An 18177-nucleotide genomic window follows, 5' to 3' on the forward strand; every position below is an offset into this window, starting at 1 on the left:
ATGCGGAGGGGTACCCTAACCGGGAAAAAACGTCCGTAACGTAAGATTTTTATTAGTAATGCACACAAAGTACGACTTAACTTTGTAATAACATACAAAAAATAACATATTATTTTATCATTCATTGACCACGATCTCAGAGCGTTCGTTTGCGTAATACACTAACTCTTATGCAAACAACCGTGAATGAAGTGCACCACAAAAAGTTCGCACGTTACCGAATGACCGTGGGTTGTTGCGAAACCTCCAGTTTTATTTTCTTTATATCTCGAATAGAACTAAAAATTAATATTTTTATAATAAAGAACTTCATTCCTATCCGGTGTCCCACGACATCACACATCTTTAACTGTAATTATTAACTGTTGTATCTATTCTTCAAGCCAGCCACATGATTACTTCGCGACAGATATAAATCACAATAAAAGCTAACATCAGTAGAGTAGGAGTAATCCTGTATAAAATAATTAGTTAATAACGTGCTAATTGCCGCTGTTTTTACACTGTATCCGTTTCCGGTTTATCGACCTGTGTAGCGAGGTCGTCGAACTTAACACTTAGGAATTTATGGGTATTTTATTAATGGTTATTAACAGCAGTAGCTTTAGTCGTTATTAAGTATTAGTGTTTATAATTTATTAAGCTGTTTTGGCCTACATTGGTAGTAAACCAGGGTATTTTACATATTTTTATTTTTTTCTTTGATCTTAAGAGAGTACTGATGCTCACGAACGCCACATTCCGAGTTTTATTAACATTTTGTAGAGTAACGAAGATTATTTTTACCTTCCCAACTAAAAAGCATTGGACGCAGAAATGGGGAGTCTATCAATACACTTCAAAAGCACGTGCTCAAAAACTATTCACTCCACAAACAAGTGGCGTCAACGTACCGAACCAACGAAAACAAAACTTAAATTTTTTTTAAGCGCGTGGGCATTAACACTTCGATATAAGACGATGAACGCACAAATGGCGCAGCGATATATTAAGTTAAATTGGAAAAAAGTATACGGCCGCGAATCTCGCTAGGCAGAGCGTAATGGCCCGTGTGAAATTTACTGTTGCGCTCTTTGGCTCGGAGTGCAGGAGTTCGTGCCCGGAATTTGAATCCCTTTCGACTGTAAACGAATGTTGTTCCCTTGAGCCTTATTAATTGAATACCCTTTCCACGTAAGCTCGCCTGTTGGCACTGTAAAGTTCATTACGGACTAGGCGACGGTCAAGCTCATTACAAACTATAAACTTTACTGGTGGTATGACCTCTTGTGAGTCCGCACGGGTAGGTACCACCACCCTGGCTATTTCTGCTGTAAAGCAGTAATGCGTTTCGCTTTGAAGGGTGGGGCAGCCTTTGTTACTATACCGAGACCCTAGAACTTATATCTCAAGGTGGGTGGCGCATTTACGTTATAGATGTCTATGGGCTCCAGTAACCACTTAACACTAGGTGGGCTGTGAGCTCGTCCACTCATCGAAGCAATAAAAGAAAAATCGGTTGTCTGTAACGTCGGTTTACTGACGATAGTTGAACATGACAACGTCATAAGAAAATACTGATGGAATGGATTCATTTTTCAAAAGAAAATTTTAATTTTATTTGTTTGATAGATATTTTGTATGGACAATTGACACCACATTCACTTTTCATGTAAATGTATTATTGTATAGCAGCTGTCCACGCGGATGCATCGCACACTCAAGTAGGAGAGAGACAGATGTCGAACGCTGCTGAACGCGGAGGCCAATTGTGCCTTTTTGTCGCTCGTTGCGCGCTTTCGCTTGCACTTCAAGCCTTAAATGGAACGCCTCAGAGCGAGGTAACGCCGCATGAGTCATGTTTTTTCGTGCGTGCAGCCGGCTCCATCGAATTATAAGACGTTGTCGCGTCAAAATGGTGCGCTGGCTCCGAAAGGGCGGTAGGAACGGTCGTAGGAAAGAAATAAACACACTGCGCGTGATAATTGCTTCAATTTGCGATCGACGCAACGCGGAGAGTAGCTGATGACGTCACACCTACGCTTGAGGGTGTTTAAGCACTACGATTTCCATTGAAAAATTTCAAAAAAAAAAAACAATCGAATATAAGCATGTACTCCGATTTTTTTTTGTATTCATAGCTTCACTGAGTATTCAACATCGCTCAAATATTTTATTTTTAGACGAATTCAACCAAACTAAAAATTTAGTTAAGTCGATTTTAAATCTAAATCAGTACTAGCTTTTAAGAAATTGAATATCTTTAAAGCAAGCATTGAATATATTTCACTTGAAGATTCCAAATTTATTCTACGTGTTTATTTATTTGATTGAATGAAATCGTTAATTCGAAATAAATAATAAAAATATCGGTTAGTCTAAACGTCTTTCGAACAGTCCTTGCCACAATTAACGTCGGTTTCAAGTTTTCTTTGGAGTGGGAAGTAATTGCGATACAATTCAGTTGTGCTATCTGACGCTCGACTATTAATACTTCTCTTTGATACGATAAGGTTTATTTTTCTATTGAAAACTAATAGGAAAATAGTCCTTACGTTCAAAAACAATAACGATCATTGTTGTCTGCCCAATAAATCGGAAAGATACTTGATAATTTCTGTGTCTGGAACTGGTGCTGCGATAAAAATACAAAATGAAATTCTAGTACGTTCTGTCAAAAGGGTTCGAAAATAAATTTAATAGCTCAATTTGGAAGCAATAAATCTTTGTTTGATTTTTTGTGATTTCATAAGTTGTTGTTATAATACATAAGTATTGTAATGAACAGAAAAGAATTTTGGGTTTTTAAAAATAATTTATTGGTCGGCTGGCCTTATTAGACAGATAGTAATATCAAGAGGGTTCGGACAGAGCTTTTGCACACTACGACGGCTAACGATATTTTACTGGTGGTAGGACCTCTTGTGCTGGTTCACGGTAGAAATAGACGGGGTGATAGTACCTACCCGTGCGGACTCACAAGATGTCCTACCACCAGTAAAATGATGTAGAATTAGTTCTACCACTATTAGGACTAGTATTTTCTTCGTATTTCGCTAATCGTACCGTTTATTATAGATTATTCTCGCATTTCGAATACAATCGTAGTCGAAAAAAGTACCTTTGGTTAATGTACCTTCATGTTTGATGACGCTTTAGTCCTTTTGCTGAACATTAATATAAATATAATTTAAGAATGACGAATTCTGTGCCATTGAAACCGCTTTCGAAGCCCAGTTCATTATAAAGATCAAATTAAGACATTTGAATAATGAAAATTTAAATCCCTGAATATTAAAATTTTAATATCGAAGCGTTTTGATTCGCCGTGACCTTCCAGTGCTCAAATTACTTGGCGGCGTTATTACGGTCGAGTTTCCAGTTTCATTTAATTATTTTAGGTACTCAACTGAACAGAATTATTAGAATGTGTCTCAGTTGCTTTATTAAGTACGTTTAAATATTAAAAGTAATTATACTGCCTTCAAATTTTATTATTGAGACTTAGAACTCATGTTTCAAGCTGGGTGGGGGTCACTTATGTCTCTCGGCTCCAGTAACCACTTAAGAGCAAAAAAGCCGTTTACCTGTTAAAGCAATATAAAAATGGCTCACGATGCTTTGTGCAAAAAAAGCATGGTGCCTATACGACGCTTAGAACCCAAGTATAATCACATCACTCAATACGATTTTCCCGGCCATGAGTTGAAGCGTGACTTCCACAATGAGGGACATTGTGTATGTCTTAATTAATATAATAATTTAATTATAATTAATATTATATAATTAATTAATATATAATCATTTTCTTAATTTTTCATCCTTAAATCAAATTTATCTTGTAATAGAGAATGCTGTGCATAAGGCAGATGCTCTCATTATTTTTTCGCCCCTACTCTTCCTAAATTGTATCTTTTCTCTCTAGCCGTAACGAATCTGTCGCCAGTTAAATTTTATAGTCGACGCGCCTAAAGAAGTTTCGCTTAAAAAATTATATAAATGGTTACGACATCTCGCACGGGAACGTTGTCTATTTCTGTCGGCAGTCACGTGTTCCGATTTGACCGGTGAGAATAAAGCCGTTATATAATACAATTATGACTTCGACCTGAAACCTCAAAATGGGTGGAGATATTCACGTGACAGTGTCTAAGCACCACGCAGATTTAGTACCACGCGGACCAGAAATATGTTCACTTGCTTGCATTAAAGTGTTTATACATAGCTAGCTCTCGAACAAGGTGTCCTAAAGAGATTTGGTTGGATTGTTTTTTTTATTTCCTACCTATGCTGATAGCCTTGAGAGGATATTTCAGCTTCACCTTAACGTGTAAGTGAGCTCACGGGGCTTAAACCGCAAGTGTTGCTAACACTGGCCCTAGCAAGAGCAGTGCTTCGCAGAATCTACCATCGGATCGGAAACGCGATCCACTGAGAAGATCTGGTGAGAAACTCAGTGAGCTGTGTCTATGGGTTAATTTACTCGTTGAGCCCTTCGTCGCAAGGGAAGGGTTCGGCGAGGACGGCGATCGGTGCTTGAAGTATCTAAAAGCACTGCTAATGGACCGGTTTGGACTCTGTGAAAGAAGATATACATGAGAAGAGTGTGAGTGCAGAGATGACGTATGATAAGTCTGAATGGAAAAAGAGGGCATATTACGCCAATTTCAATTAATGTGGGATAAAGACAACAAGAAGAAAACTTAGTCTTGAAAATTATTGTTGTTCTATCAGCACAACTTGACATTGGTTTTTGGAATAAATTCTGAAAGTATCTAATCTTAAATGATTTCTAGGGCACGTATAGAGTATTTACTGATGCCCTCGCCAGCTTTGAGACATGAGATCAAATTCTCAATTGCATTAGAATAAAAGCTTTTGTCTGCAGACTTGGAAATCATGAAGGCTTCCAGGCTAAGCTAGACAATCTATGTTAAGATCGTCACTAGTGTCAGTCACATCACAATTGCGTTTTCGAACAAAATATCGTTTTTCAATCGAGTGAGTAAAGAGGGATGGAAACTTGTGAAATATTGTAAACTTTTTTTTTATTGCTTAGATGGATGGACGAGCTCACAGCCCACCTGGTGTTAAGTGGTTACTGGAGCCCATAGACATCTACAATGTAAATGCGCCACCCACCTCGAGATATAAGTTCTAAGGTCTCAGTATAGTTACAACGGCTACCCCACCCTTCGAACCGAAACGCATTACAGCTTCACGGCGGAAATAGGCGGGGTGGTGGTACCTACCCGTGCGGACTCCCAAGAGGTCCTACCACCAGTGATAAAAACTTTTTAAATGAGACGAGTATATACATAGAAGCCCGTGGGAAGAGACCGGCGATCGTTCAATAAATATTTCCCTTTTTTTTTGCTTAAATAAACACATTTCGAGATGGCACTTCTCTAAACAGCGAGTTCGCTAGATTTTTGTTTTCACTTTTATATTTATTCCTCACGAAACTGTCTCCGAACTCATCTGAATTTCATTTCTATCAATTTGTATCCATTTGTAATTCGTGAAAGTACGGACAGTTTTTTTTTTCTGTATATTTAGGCAATCTACCGAATGATTTTTAAAGGTTACGACGCGACGATCTTTTAAATCGGACGTCAAAAATTTCGTGCCTTTTTTAAATTTTAATATTTTCAAATAAATCTTCTATTCTAGATTAGGAGAAATGGTGGAGCTGTTGTTGTTATTTTGTGATTCTAGAAGCACGGATAGATTACAACATAAAAGCCCCTGCCCATCTTGGCAGATAAGGACTCTATTAATCACTGGCTCATTAGGCAGTTGGCATGGCTACGGCATGGCCAAACGGGTCAGTGAATATCATTCCATTCACTTTAAAACTAACTTTACGCATTCAAGATTCCCAAGCTCAGATCATCTCTTAGGCTAGTAGTGTCGGAAACATACCCGGGGCACAATACAAGCACGCCCGGATACCGTAAGAAATATATTTGGTGTACGGGCCTATGATACCGTAATCGTAGTCACTAGTCGCTTAACGAAAGCAACAAGCAATTACCAGGTAAATATCGACAGTGCTTCATCTGCCTACAGTCTCAAAAACAAATATGAGACCTATTTTATTTTGAGCTGTCAAAATCGTCAGTTTACAACACAACCCACTGAGTTTCTCGCAGGATCTTCTCAGTGGGCGGGATTCCCATCGGGTAGTAGGTCCAGCGAAGCCCTGCTCTTACTAGGGCTAGTGTTAGCAACTCTCTCAGGCTAAGCCCGTGAGCTCACCTACCGGTCAACCTGTAGTTGGAATAGCCCCTTAGGCCACCAACGATTAGGCAGGAAAAAATAAATCGTTACTCGCAAATCGTATCGTACTGTGTAAACAATCATTACATTCCAAAATATTCATCAGGAAATAAATAAAAAACCAGAAGAAAAGTTTTTGTATCGAGAAACTCATTTGAGTTTATTTGGCACTCCGCCGGAGCTTTCGTAGCTTTTAGAGTTCCTTGAATTAATATACCTCGATTTCAAGACAAGTACAAAAATACCTCAGTGAGTTGATTTATTATTTATTGTTTAACGGCCGTCTGGTGTAGTGGTAAGTGACATGGTCACTACACAAGGGGGTCGCGGGTTCGAATCCCGCCAAGGGAAGATATTTGTATAATAAATATAAATGTCTATTCCAGGGTTATGGATGTCTATTAAATATATGTATGTGTATAATAAAAATCTTACATTTATATCCGTTATCTGGTACCTGTAACACAAGTTCTTTACGAACTTATCACGGGACCAGTTAACGTGGCGTGATTGTTAGTAAATATTTATTTATTTATTTATTTTCAAAAATATGGTTTGTGGCATAATAAATAATGGCAAAATGGCATAATGGCTAAACACTTGGTTTAGCATATCGCAACCTTGCCCGGGTAGATACCACAATTTCTGTTACAACCCAATCATGCGATTTGATGAATTTTGACAGATGTTATATCTCCATGGCTGTCTTGCACATTGTATCTACGAGAAGATTCTTTATTTATTCAATACAGAACTAGTTTTAGTATTTATGTCATCGGTGTCAAAGTTCGAACTAAATAAAACCTTTTTTTTTTAAAACAGAATTGTATTTTTCTTGTTTATTACAAATAAAAAGGGAACATATAAATGAAACTCGACTACTGAATTGTATATGTGATGTGTAGTCTTTATGCTTGCAACAACAAAGTTGATATTCCAATAACATTTACATTGTACACTTTATGAGATAAGTTCACTTTGTCTACAGTCTACTTCAGTTTTACGGTCTTTCATCTGTGCGCCACGACGTTCTACTGATGTTAAGTATTATTATTATCTACAAATGATTTAGTTTTACGTTAAAAATACGTTTCAGTTTAGCTACAGACGGACTCACTGTGCGTTTACTCCCAGACTTAACAACGTGAGCGCTTGTCTCATTTTGAGATAATGGCTGGAAATTTTGTGTTACGTTGAAGGAAACGACAAAGAGATCTTCCACCAAGCGATTAATACTGAAGACCAACGATCCTAAGTGCTATCCTTCGGGGATATGTAAACTATGTCTTTTAAATGTCGTTAGCGCGATTCAGGCATCTGTCAATAATTATCTTCTATTCCATGATAACTCTAGATTGTGATAAAGTAGTCTTGAAATGAAGGCATTAAATTCTACGTGATATGAAACGAATGCGGAACTCTTTTTTTTATTGCTTAGTTGGGTGGACGACCTCATAGCCTACCTGGTGTTAAGTGGTTACTGGAGCCTATAGGCATCTTTTTTTTTTATTTTTTTTTTATTGCTTAGATGTGTGGACGAGCTCACAGCCCACCTGGTGTTAAGTGGTGACTGGAGCCCATAGACATCTACAACGTAAATGCGCCACAGACCTTGAAATATAGTTCTATGGTCTCAGTATAGTCACAACGGCTGCACCCACCCTTCAAACCGAAACGCATTACTGCTTCACGGCAGAAATAGGCGGGGCGGTGGTACCTACCCGTGCGGACTCACAAGAGGTCCTACCACCAGTAATTACGCAAATTATAATTTTGCGGGTTTGATTTTTATTGCACGGTGTTATTCCTTCATCGTGGAAGTCAATCGTGAACATCTGTTGAGTACGTATTTCATTAGAAAAATTGGTACCCGCCTGCGGGATTCGAACACCGGTGCATCGCTACATACGAATGCACCGGACGTCTTATCCTTTAGGCCACGACGACTTCAAACGTAAATGCGCCATCCAACTTGAGATATAAGTTCGAAGGTCTCAGTATAGTTACAACGGCTGCCCCACCCTTCAAACTGAAACGCATTACTGCTTCACGGCAGAAATAGGCAGGATGGTGGTGTCTACCCGTGCGGACAAGAGGTCCTACCACCAGTAAAGAAGAAGTACTCAGAGCAACTCTGCTAGTACCTTGTGCTTGTTTATTCAGAGTTTTGTGGCTCAAACGTACAGTCATACTGTAGCCGATCTTCATAGTGAACCGATATATACTCGTAGTTAAATCTTCGCTTGAGATCTGGTGTGATTTCTGTAGACTTTTTTTTTTTATTGCTTAGATGGGTGGACGAGCTCACAGCCCACCTGGTGTCAAGTGGAGCCCATAGACATCCACATGGTAAATGCGCCACCCACCTTGAGATATAAGTTCTAAGGTCTTAAGTATAGTTACAACGGCTGCCCCACCCTTCAAACCGAAACGCATTACTGCTTCACGGCAGAAATAGGCAGGGTGGTGGTACCCACCCGCGCGGACTCACAAGAGGTCCTACCACCAGTAGACTTAAAAAGATCACGGCCGGTCCAACCTACTATTCTAATAGTTTTCTCTTACAGTACCGAGTTGAGATAATTCAAATAAATGAACCTCGAATTACGAACTTAGTCTTTGTTTTTTTATTATTCAAAGTCGATTTTAGCTTGTTGATTATTTTCATTGAAGACTCTTTTCACATCGCACATATTTATTATAAAACATAGTTTTATATGTGTGAATTTGAAATTTTAATACAGCCATAATATGAGTGTCGGTGGTGATGTCGAAATCTTTAAATTGGAAATTGTAAAATTAAAACTGATATCCTTAAGCGATAGACGCAAATATCTTTCCTTTTTATATAATACTAGCGACCCGCCCTCGCTTCGCTTCGGAAACATTAAAACACACATGAAACCAAAAAAATAAAATATATTTTTTTTTTTAAAAAGTAGCCTATGTTCATCAGGGACAATGTCAGCTTCTAATGGAAAAAGAATTTTTCAAATCGGTCCAGTAGTTTCGGAGCCTATTCGAAACAAACAAACAAACAAATCTTTCCTCTTTATAATATTATTAGTATATAGATTTTAAACAATAATATAGATTGTCTTTAACTCTTGTCAAGAATCCAAATTTCTACCCCAAGTACCTACTTGGGGTAGAAAGTGTCTATAAACTGTTCACTCTGCGTCGATATAAAACCAATCTAGGCCTTAATGCACCCTTGACTCGCATGTGTAAGTTATATAGCGATCTCCATCGTATATTGGATCTGGACATATTTGCTTAAAATCTGTTTAGTTTTAAGAAAAAAATTAGAAACTATTTTCCTCCTAAACCATGTTAATTGTTCTCATGTTATTTGTTTTCATGTAGTTTATTGATGGATTTTTTCTGTTCAAGAATCTTTTTAAAATTTTTATCGGATTTCTTTTTGTTCCTTTTATTTTTTGTTTTTTCTTTCAGATTTAATTAATTTTATAATCATTTGGTACTAGAACTAGATGTTAGCTGTGATTACCTATAATTAAGTGAGCACATGTCATGTTTTGATATTTTTGTACCCTATGTTTAAGCCAGTGTTTCATTTATTGGTGATCCATTAAATAAATAAATAAAACCTTCAACGGGAGTTTAGGACGTAGTTTTAATATTTTTTTATTGCCCTTGTAGACAGACGAGCATACGGCCCACCTGATGGTGAGTGGTTACCGACGCCCATGGATTTCAGCAATGCCAGGGGCAGAGCCAAGCCGCTGCCTACCGCTAATCGAAGTTCAAATTGCCATATACGGCTTAAATATTATTTTTATATATAATTTTATTCTTTTATGCAACGGATCCCTAAACGTTGCAACACATTTTAGTTAAAAAGTCTTTAGTTGGAGAATACTTGAATTTCTTTTTTGCGTCCGCTTCACTTGTTTGCCCTATTTAATTAAGTATTTAAAGTTTTATTCGTTAATAAAATTCTCTTAAATATTATTTTTAACCTAGACAGTTTATGTTTGCAACAAACTTTCATACTCACGTTTTAAACACAATGTGTTTTGTAAAAAAGATGAACGTACAGACAAATTAGAGTGTGTGTTGTATGGATAATATTTATTGTTACATTGTTGTTGCGCATGAAGTCGAAAAGAGAATAAGTAACGAAATATTTACTATTTAATTAAATAAAAAAAAAGGTTGACGTTTTGGTAAGTCGCTGTAGTATATATTGAAGGTAGTTGGAAATCATGGAGTTAAATTTTTTATTTGCATTACATACATTGAATGCATTGTAAAATTGCTAGAATAGTATAAATGTCAGATCGTTATAAATTCATTTATAGTAATAGTGACTCATTATGCGATCCATTGCATTTTACATTTTAAATTAGCACAATAAATAGTCCTTTTTTTAATTTTTTTTTTTAAATTTCAGTTTAAGTTTTTTTCTTTTATTTATTGCTTAGATGAGTGGACGAGCTCACAGCCCACCTGGTGTTAAGTGGTTACTGGAGGCCATAGACATATACAACGTTAATGCGCCATCCACCTTGAGATATAAGTTCTAAAGGTCTCAGTATAGTCACCACGGCTGCCCCACCCTTCCGAAACCGAAACGCATTACTGCTTCACACCAGAAAAAGGCATGGTGGTGGTACCTACCCGTGCGGACTCACAAGAGGTCCCACCACAAGTAATTACGCAAATTATAATTTTGCGGGTTTGATTTTTATTACACGATTTATTACGGAGTATGAATATTTTTTTTACGGATATGCCGGAACTAAATATAGACCAAGTAGTTTTTAATAAGGCGGATTCCTTATAATAAAGTTAACTAAAGTAAACAGTGAAAGTAGATTAATAAGCTTATATCGTGTGCGCGCGCCTTAATTTCCAACTTGTATTAATTTCTATAGTGTCAAATAGTTTCTGAAGTTCTCAAACATCTATTGGAGAGTTATTGATGTGGCACACGATACTATTTAATTTAAGAAATATTAAATTCTTTAGGTTAGATCTTATTAATATTCATATTATTAATAGAGTGTTTTTGAAAATGTTTCCGAAAACGAAGACAGCTCTCGAAGCTGGGTTTGGTTTCGGGAAAGTCTACCGAAACCCAAAAATTTTCCCGAAACTATCGAAAAAGTCCCGTCACACCCTGTATTTTTACTGCTGTAATAAAAGTACAACAGTAGTGTATACTGGATGCTACGCAAGACAAGATATTCGTAACTAGAATTGCGAGACTGTTTCGGTGTTCGAATCCCGAAGGCACTAATTTTTTTAATGAAACACGTACTTAACAAATGGTCACGATTGACTTCCACGATGAAGGAATAGGGAAGGGGTGGTAGGACGTCTTGTGAGTCCGTACGGGTAGGTACTACCGGCCGTGAAGCAGATAATGTGTTTCTGGTGTAAAGATGGGTCAGATGTTGTACTATAAAAAAATGTGACTTAGAACCCATGTCTCAAAGTGGGTGACGACATTTACGTTGTCGATGAGCTGGAACTTGAGCTCGACTACTTATCTAAGTAATAATAAAAAAAACCCATTAAATCACCAAGTATAGTACGAAAATATTTCCATAAGAGCCTTTAATAAAGTCGATATAAATAAGTTTTTCAAATAAGTGGATGGATACGCGTCGAGTGACGCTTTCTTACATATTTTATTAGCGAGCGCGAAAAGAGATATAACCTAAAAAAATATTAATAAAATCGCGAGAGACGGTAGAACATCAAACATGTTTAGCCGGATATAACCGGGTACGGCTCGGTCCCTCGGTGGATAGCTGATAGCAAACAGCCGCAAATTATAAGTGGGCGTACTGAAAACGACTCCTTGGGCGGCCATAATAATATCTTCGAGGGAAAAATGGTAGTCTGGGATGCGCGAGGGGCGATGCGGTTCGAACGCTGATGCGTTTTTAAGGCAAAAGATTACGCAGAATAAATCGTATATCGATTAACCCATTACACATTTATTACATTTGGTTTAATATTTGAAAGCAATTAAAATTAAAACGTGATAGCGATAGAAAAAATGCCAAGAAAATCGTTGAAAAAAAAACAAAATAGCCGCCATCGAAATCGCTTCAGGCCGATAACTTACGCGCCGTTCTGAAGTTGGCTGAGCTAAATCGATCGAGGCACTACACACACACTTAAATCGATTCGCGTACATTTTTGGCTTAGTGCAGTTCGTTACATTAATTTTTCAGCTTGATTTCGAACTGAGATCCGAGTGAATGTCCATCGGTCGTGTTATAAATATTAAGATGTTTTTAGTGTCTATGGATGTGATGTTTGTTGAGAGGCACCTTTGTGCGTGAACCTGGATACTGAAATTGTGACCTCATTTACGGTGCCATGCCCCCTTCCAGTGCACAAGATCGCAACTCATGTAGTAATAAAATATCGTCGTTAGAGCCTTTATATGGGACAAAGGGAACGCTTTTAATTTTTTTTATTCCTTAGATGAGTGGACGAGCTCACAGCCCATCTGGTATTAAGTGGTTACTGGAGCCCATAGACATCTACAATGTAAATGCGCCACTCACCTTGAGATATAAGTTCCATTTTTCATTATTATTATTATTTTTTTAGACTTGTTTTTTCTTTTATTGTGAATATTTCTATTTATTTAAAAAAAAAGGAAATATTTGAGAAAAAACAAAAAGAAAAAAAAAGCCCGCTGAGTTTGTTTCGCCGGTTCTTCTCAGAACTGTGGCTTTTTTTGGAACCGGTGGTAGAGTTAACATTGTTATTTGTATTTTGACATTCAACAAGTGTGTCATACTGACATCTAAGTTGAAATAAATGATTTTGAATTTGAATTGAATTTGAATTTAAGGTCTCAGTATAGTTACAACGCCTGCCCCACCCTTCAAACCGAAACGCATTACTGCTTCACCTACTGTTATCATCTACCTCGAGACAAATGTCAAAATTCAATGGGTCCTTGCTTGAATCTAGAAAATCTGTTCTATAATTATCAATACGTTGTTCTTAATCACTATGACGTCATTTAATCAAAATCGTCTCCTTTTTAAAGCAGTATTTTAAAGTAGCATAAATACATACTTATGATTAGGTCCCTTCGAGTATACATAAGCTTATGTATACTCTAAGTTAGGTCCCCTTTTGTACAACGTATCGATTTGGTTTAGTAAATAAAACTAAAAAGTCGTTTATTAACATTTTCTTAATTCAAGTGCTCGAACGCGTTTTTAAAGCAAAGAGATGACGTAGCTCTAACACGAGGATATCCTATTGAAAATCCTTTACAAATCACTACAATAAAAAAAAGAAATCTTTTGTTAACTACCAATTTTATTAACGGGCGACGCTTCAAAGGAGCGTCATTAATGACGGAACGGTAATTTTTCACGGCGACCGAGAAAAAAATACATCGTTTTTTTAACGTCCATAAAACGTTAAACCATTGTGCGTTGTGACAAAGAAGGCTCTAACGGCGAGTGTCAGCCGGGTAAACGATAAAAAATAATGCAAATTCACTCTTGAGCCTCTTCGGTGTTGCCAGATTCAGGTTACCGTTAGTAATCCAGGGAAAAATGATAATGTAGAGATGTACCATAAGCCTACCCCCAAGATCTGCTTTTCTTTTGACATTACCGTAGTTGGACTGACGATTGACTTTATGGGGAATGTAATTTAGTTTGCTGCTACGTATTTTTTTTTTATTGCTTAGATGGGTGGACGAACACACAGCCCACCTGGTTAGTGTTAAGTGGTTACTGGAGCCCATAGACATCTACAACGTAAATGCGCCACCCACCTTGAGGTATAAGTTCTAAGTTCTCAAGTATAGTTACAACGGCTGCCCCACCCTTCAAACCGAAACGCATTACTGCTTCACGGCAGAAATAGGCAGGGTGGTGGTACCTACCCGTGCGGATTCACAAAAGGTCTTACCATCAGTAAATCCAATTCATGGGAATTTTGTTGAAACTTCTCGCCTCAGCAACCCAGTTCCGTCAAGTGTAACAATGTACGAGATCGGTACAAGATAAAAGAGTTTTTTAAGTTTCGATATCACGACACTCCTCGAAGTTAAGCTCGTAAACTTGTTCAGGTGTTCCTAGTTTTAAGAGAGGAAAGAAAAGCGATTGAGTTTGTGTCCTACTGTTGTACTGTTGATATTCTATAGCTGGCTCGAGTTCGTGGGCCCCAATTTAAACCGTGAAAGAAGCCATCACTTTCCCAAAGCAAATGTTTCAAAGATCGTCCTGTCTTCAAAGACTTTTTCTCTTTCTCATTGATCGTTTAGACAAAGTATCAGATGGGTACGCTCCCATTTTATGGTTATGTCCGAATTAAAAATAACGACAGCCAATACTGTTTGTTCTCGACGTTGCTTTCACAAAAAATATTTTGATGAGTTTCTGTACGGAATAATCTGGGATAATGCCGACGAAATTTAGTATTATATCCTGTTATTTTTTACTTAATTTAGGGGTAATTGTGAAATTGGTAACGATAAAAACAAAATATTATGATTATTAATCAGAATATACTACAAGTTCTTACACATTTTTTTGTGTCATAAGCCAATTTGTTAGTCCCATTTTTGTGATGAAAGTGTACTCTGTAGGAACATAAAGTAGTTTCCTGGGAGCTGATGTAGAACGTTATGGCAATTACATTTTAGTCTCAAAAGAAAAATCATTAGGGCCACATTAAAACCTATCTATTAAGTGAAGTGTCACAGCGATCTTTCTTTAAAATCATGCAAATTATAATCGAATGCAGAACGAATTTCAGCATATCATAGAAACAGCTAGCGGTCTTCTCAAGCGCTCGAATTAATTCCCCATCTTCGAGTTAACGCGAAACTTGAAGCCCGTTTGTACCGAAACTACAAGGCCGAACTTGTCTCGGAAATCGCTAACTCGCTATCTAACTAATAAACAATCGCTTCAAACGTAATTTTCTGGTTATAGTGTAACGAGCATGTAGTTAGACGAACTTCTAGCGAGAGTGAACGCTCTTGGTAGTGTTTGTATTCTATATACGATAGGTGGCGCTATTTTACATAAAATTTTGAGGGTAGTTTGTGAATTTATCAAACCTCGTTACTATTTGTTAAAAATATTGGATCGGCCTCGGAAATATTGATACAGTCTTTATTGCTTTCGAATAAGGTGTAGAGTCGAACCGACAGCTATCTTAAAATATACCACCATAAAATCTCAATATTTTAGACTTGCCGGACAAACTGTTTTTAACGCTTTTAAATAAGTAATATTAATAGAGTAGTTGAGTACACAAAGTCACAGCTAACGGGACACATAGTTACTCATTTAAGCATGATGTCAAATCTTTAATTGCCAAACTACTGGTATATGATGGATATCTAACTAAAATAATAAATTATTCGCAGCAGAAATAAACAAAGCATTGAAATAGCACTTTTTCACCGAACGACTTTATTTAGTGTCGTAATTATTGTCGAATAAAAGTATTTTCACTTAATTTAATCTTAGATTTTGCTAGTATTGTTTTTCCCTTTTAATTCGCAAACAAAACGAAAAAGATACCACCTGAATGATAGAATAATTCATTTAAACAAATGGCGTGTCCGCGGCCGAATTCCGTACATCCTATTAAAACTATGGCAACAAAGTTTTTCATCAAACAAGAGGAGCTCTGGTTCATGCAAATTCGCTTGATTTATTTGACGAAAAGTGGTCGGATCCGTCCGGGCCGAAAACACGCAATTATTTATGTACAAATAACAACTACTATTTATTTTCGAACCTGGATCTCGTTTTATATTTTTTAGTTTTTTTAAAATAAGATTGTCAATTGTGAATTGAGCAGTTGATTGATTTACTAATTACAGTTTTTTTAAGGATTGTAAAGTAAGATTTAATAATAGTAAATTAATAGTTGTAGGTCACGTGGAAGGAAAGAGAAGTCGAGGAAGATTGCCAACCAGGTGGACGGACATCATCAAGGAGGCCACAAACACCAGCGTCCCGGGCGCCATTAGGCAGGCCGAATGCAGGCAACATTGGAGGAAGCTGGTGCAAAAACTGGACCAAGGTGGTCACGACCCTCAGTAATGAGGAAACGACAAAGAAGAAGAAGAAGAAGAAGAAAGTAAGATTTTAACCGAATATTTTAACTGTTGCAATATTCTGGTCATTTAAACTAAAACTCAACGCAACTTGGTTTTATCTATCCAAAACACGACCGAGTAGAAAAGAAAATAAAGTCTTATAATAACAATATCTTTAAGCAGTAGCTCAGCCGATAACTGATAGCATTGTTTGTTGTGAACTAACACTAATGTTTGACAAACAAACACACGGGGTGTCGATAAGATATCGTCCATCCATCATTGAGAAGAGATATTTGGACTTCGATATTGACATCTATTCTGTTATAGTAAAGGTCTATTTTAGATTATTTTTTATGTCGTAAAATGTTGATGCTAAGTTTATTGGATAGCCTGATTCGTATTACCAAGCGTGCTTACCGGATGTTACAGATAGTCTCGGTTATAACAATTAATTAGACTATATATTACGATCCTTAATAATAAAAAGGCATTTTAATTTTAATATCCCAGGGCTATGCATAGCTGTAGGCACTGTGGAAATATGACTACAATAAAATATTTACTTTATTTATCTCTTTTAAAGAGAATCGACTTCTAATCGAGAACAAATGTTATGTGCTCTTCGAGTATAACACCGTGAAATACTGATTAATATACTCAATACACTACGGCTGAAAGTGAAGGCGAAAGTATAACTAATGTTTTTTTTAAACGTCCATCCTCGGTGCATATCGAAACATGTACTCACGTTCGTGATCAGGCCGGTCGTATGTAGATCTCAGCATACCTGTAACAATTTTGTTGCAAATGTTATTGATGAATGTAATCGAACCAAAACTATTTATGTTTGCATGTTTGAGGCAAAATAGTATGAACTAGCCTAAATTGATCTCAAAATTCGTTCACTTATCTTTTTATTGAATCTACCCTAAAGTTATGCAGGTAAGATTTTAATTTGCTATGTATTTGTTCATAGAAGTTTAATTGATGTCGTTTCCAGCCATAAACTTCTGTTGAGAAGGTGTGAAATTAACAAACACCTATCTAGTTTTAGTACCGAAACAAACACATATGATCAATATCAACGTAATTTGCAGTCAATTGATTCCAATGTGACATGTAAGAACCCCTATTTTAAATTTGGCCACATTGTAAAGCGGAGTAGCTTAACTAAATTGAAACTGTGACTGGACACTGAAAATATTAGAATTCGTCTATGAAAGAGGAACTATCCGACTATCACCGACCTCCTACCATCCTATCCTACCTATTTGCTTAACATATCGAGGGATGAAAGAGTATTTGGTTTATGCGACTTGGCGAGTGTGGATTTATCTTTGTAAGCAAAGAAAAGAATGGGGTGCCTTCGACGAAACCTACGCTCAGCATTGGGTGGACACGTGTTGAAGAAGAGGTCTTTGTAATTAAAGGTGCGTTTTATTTGGTATTACCGTTCATGTTTTTAATTGAATTTCATTCAAGTAAAGTCGCAAAAATGTGTGGTGGTAGGACCTCTTGTGAATCCACACGGGTAGGTACCACCACGCCGCCTATTTCTGCAGTGAAGCAGTAATGCGTTTCGGTTTGTAGGGTGGGGCTGCCGTTGTAACTATACTGAGACCTTAGAACTTATATCTCAAGGTGGGTGGCGCATTTACGTTGCAGATGTCTATGGGCTCCAGTAACCAGATAACACCAGATGGGCTGTGAGCTCGTCCACCCATCTAGAAGCAATAAAAAAAAAATATAGTAATAATACATAAACATTTATTGGAGGGTGACAGTCGTGATACCAATGTAATTGGTACTTTAATCTCATGTCTGAAAGTGTGGATACG

At 37.1% G+C, this 18177-nt stretch overlaps 1 protein-coding gene across 12 annotated transcripts in view; it reads right to left on the reverse strand.

Moving 5' to 3' along the window:
• The window catches only part of Ten-m (teneurin transmembrane protein Ten-m), a 774430-nt gene that overhangs the window by 61880 nt on the left and 694373 nt on the right, over positions 1-18177 (reverse strand). For all 12 annotated transcript variants that reach the window (XM_089732319.1, XM_089732317.1, XM_089732315.1 and 9 more), the window contains one exon: positions 17088-17126. In XM_089732319.1, coding sequence (XP_089588445.1) covers positions 17088-17124 — 37 coding nt within the window. In that variant the 5' untranslated portion in view covers positions 17125-17126. The remainder of the gene's footprint in view (positions 1-17087; positions 17127-18177) is intronic.

The sequence above is a fragment of the Bombyx mandarina genome, chromosome 13 (assembly GCF_030267445.1).
Source record: "Bombyx mandarina strain Sakado chromosome 13, ASM3026744v2".
In the NCBI taxonomy this organism is placed as follows: Eukaryota; Metazoa; Arthropoda; class Insecta; order Lepidoptera; family Bombycidae; genus Bombyx; species Bombyx mandarina.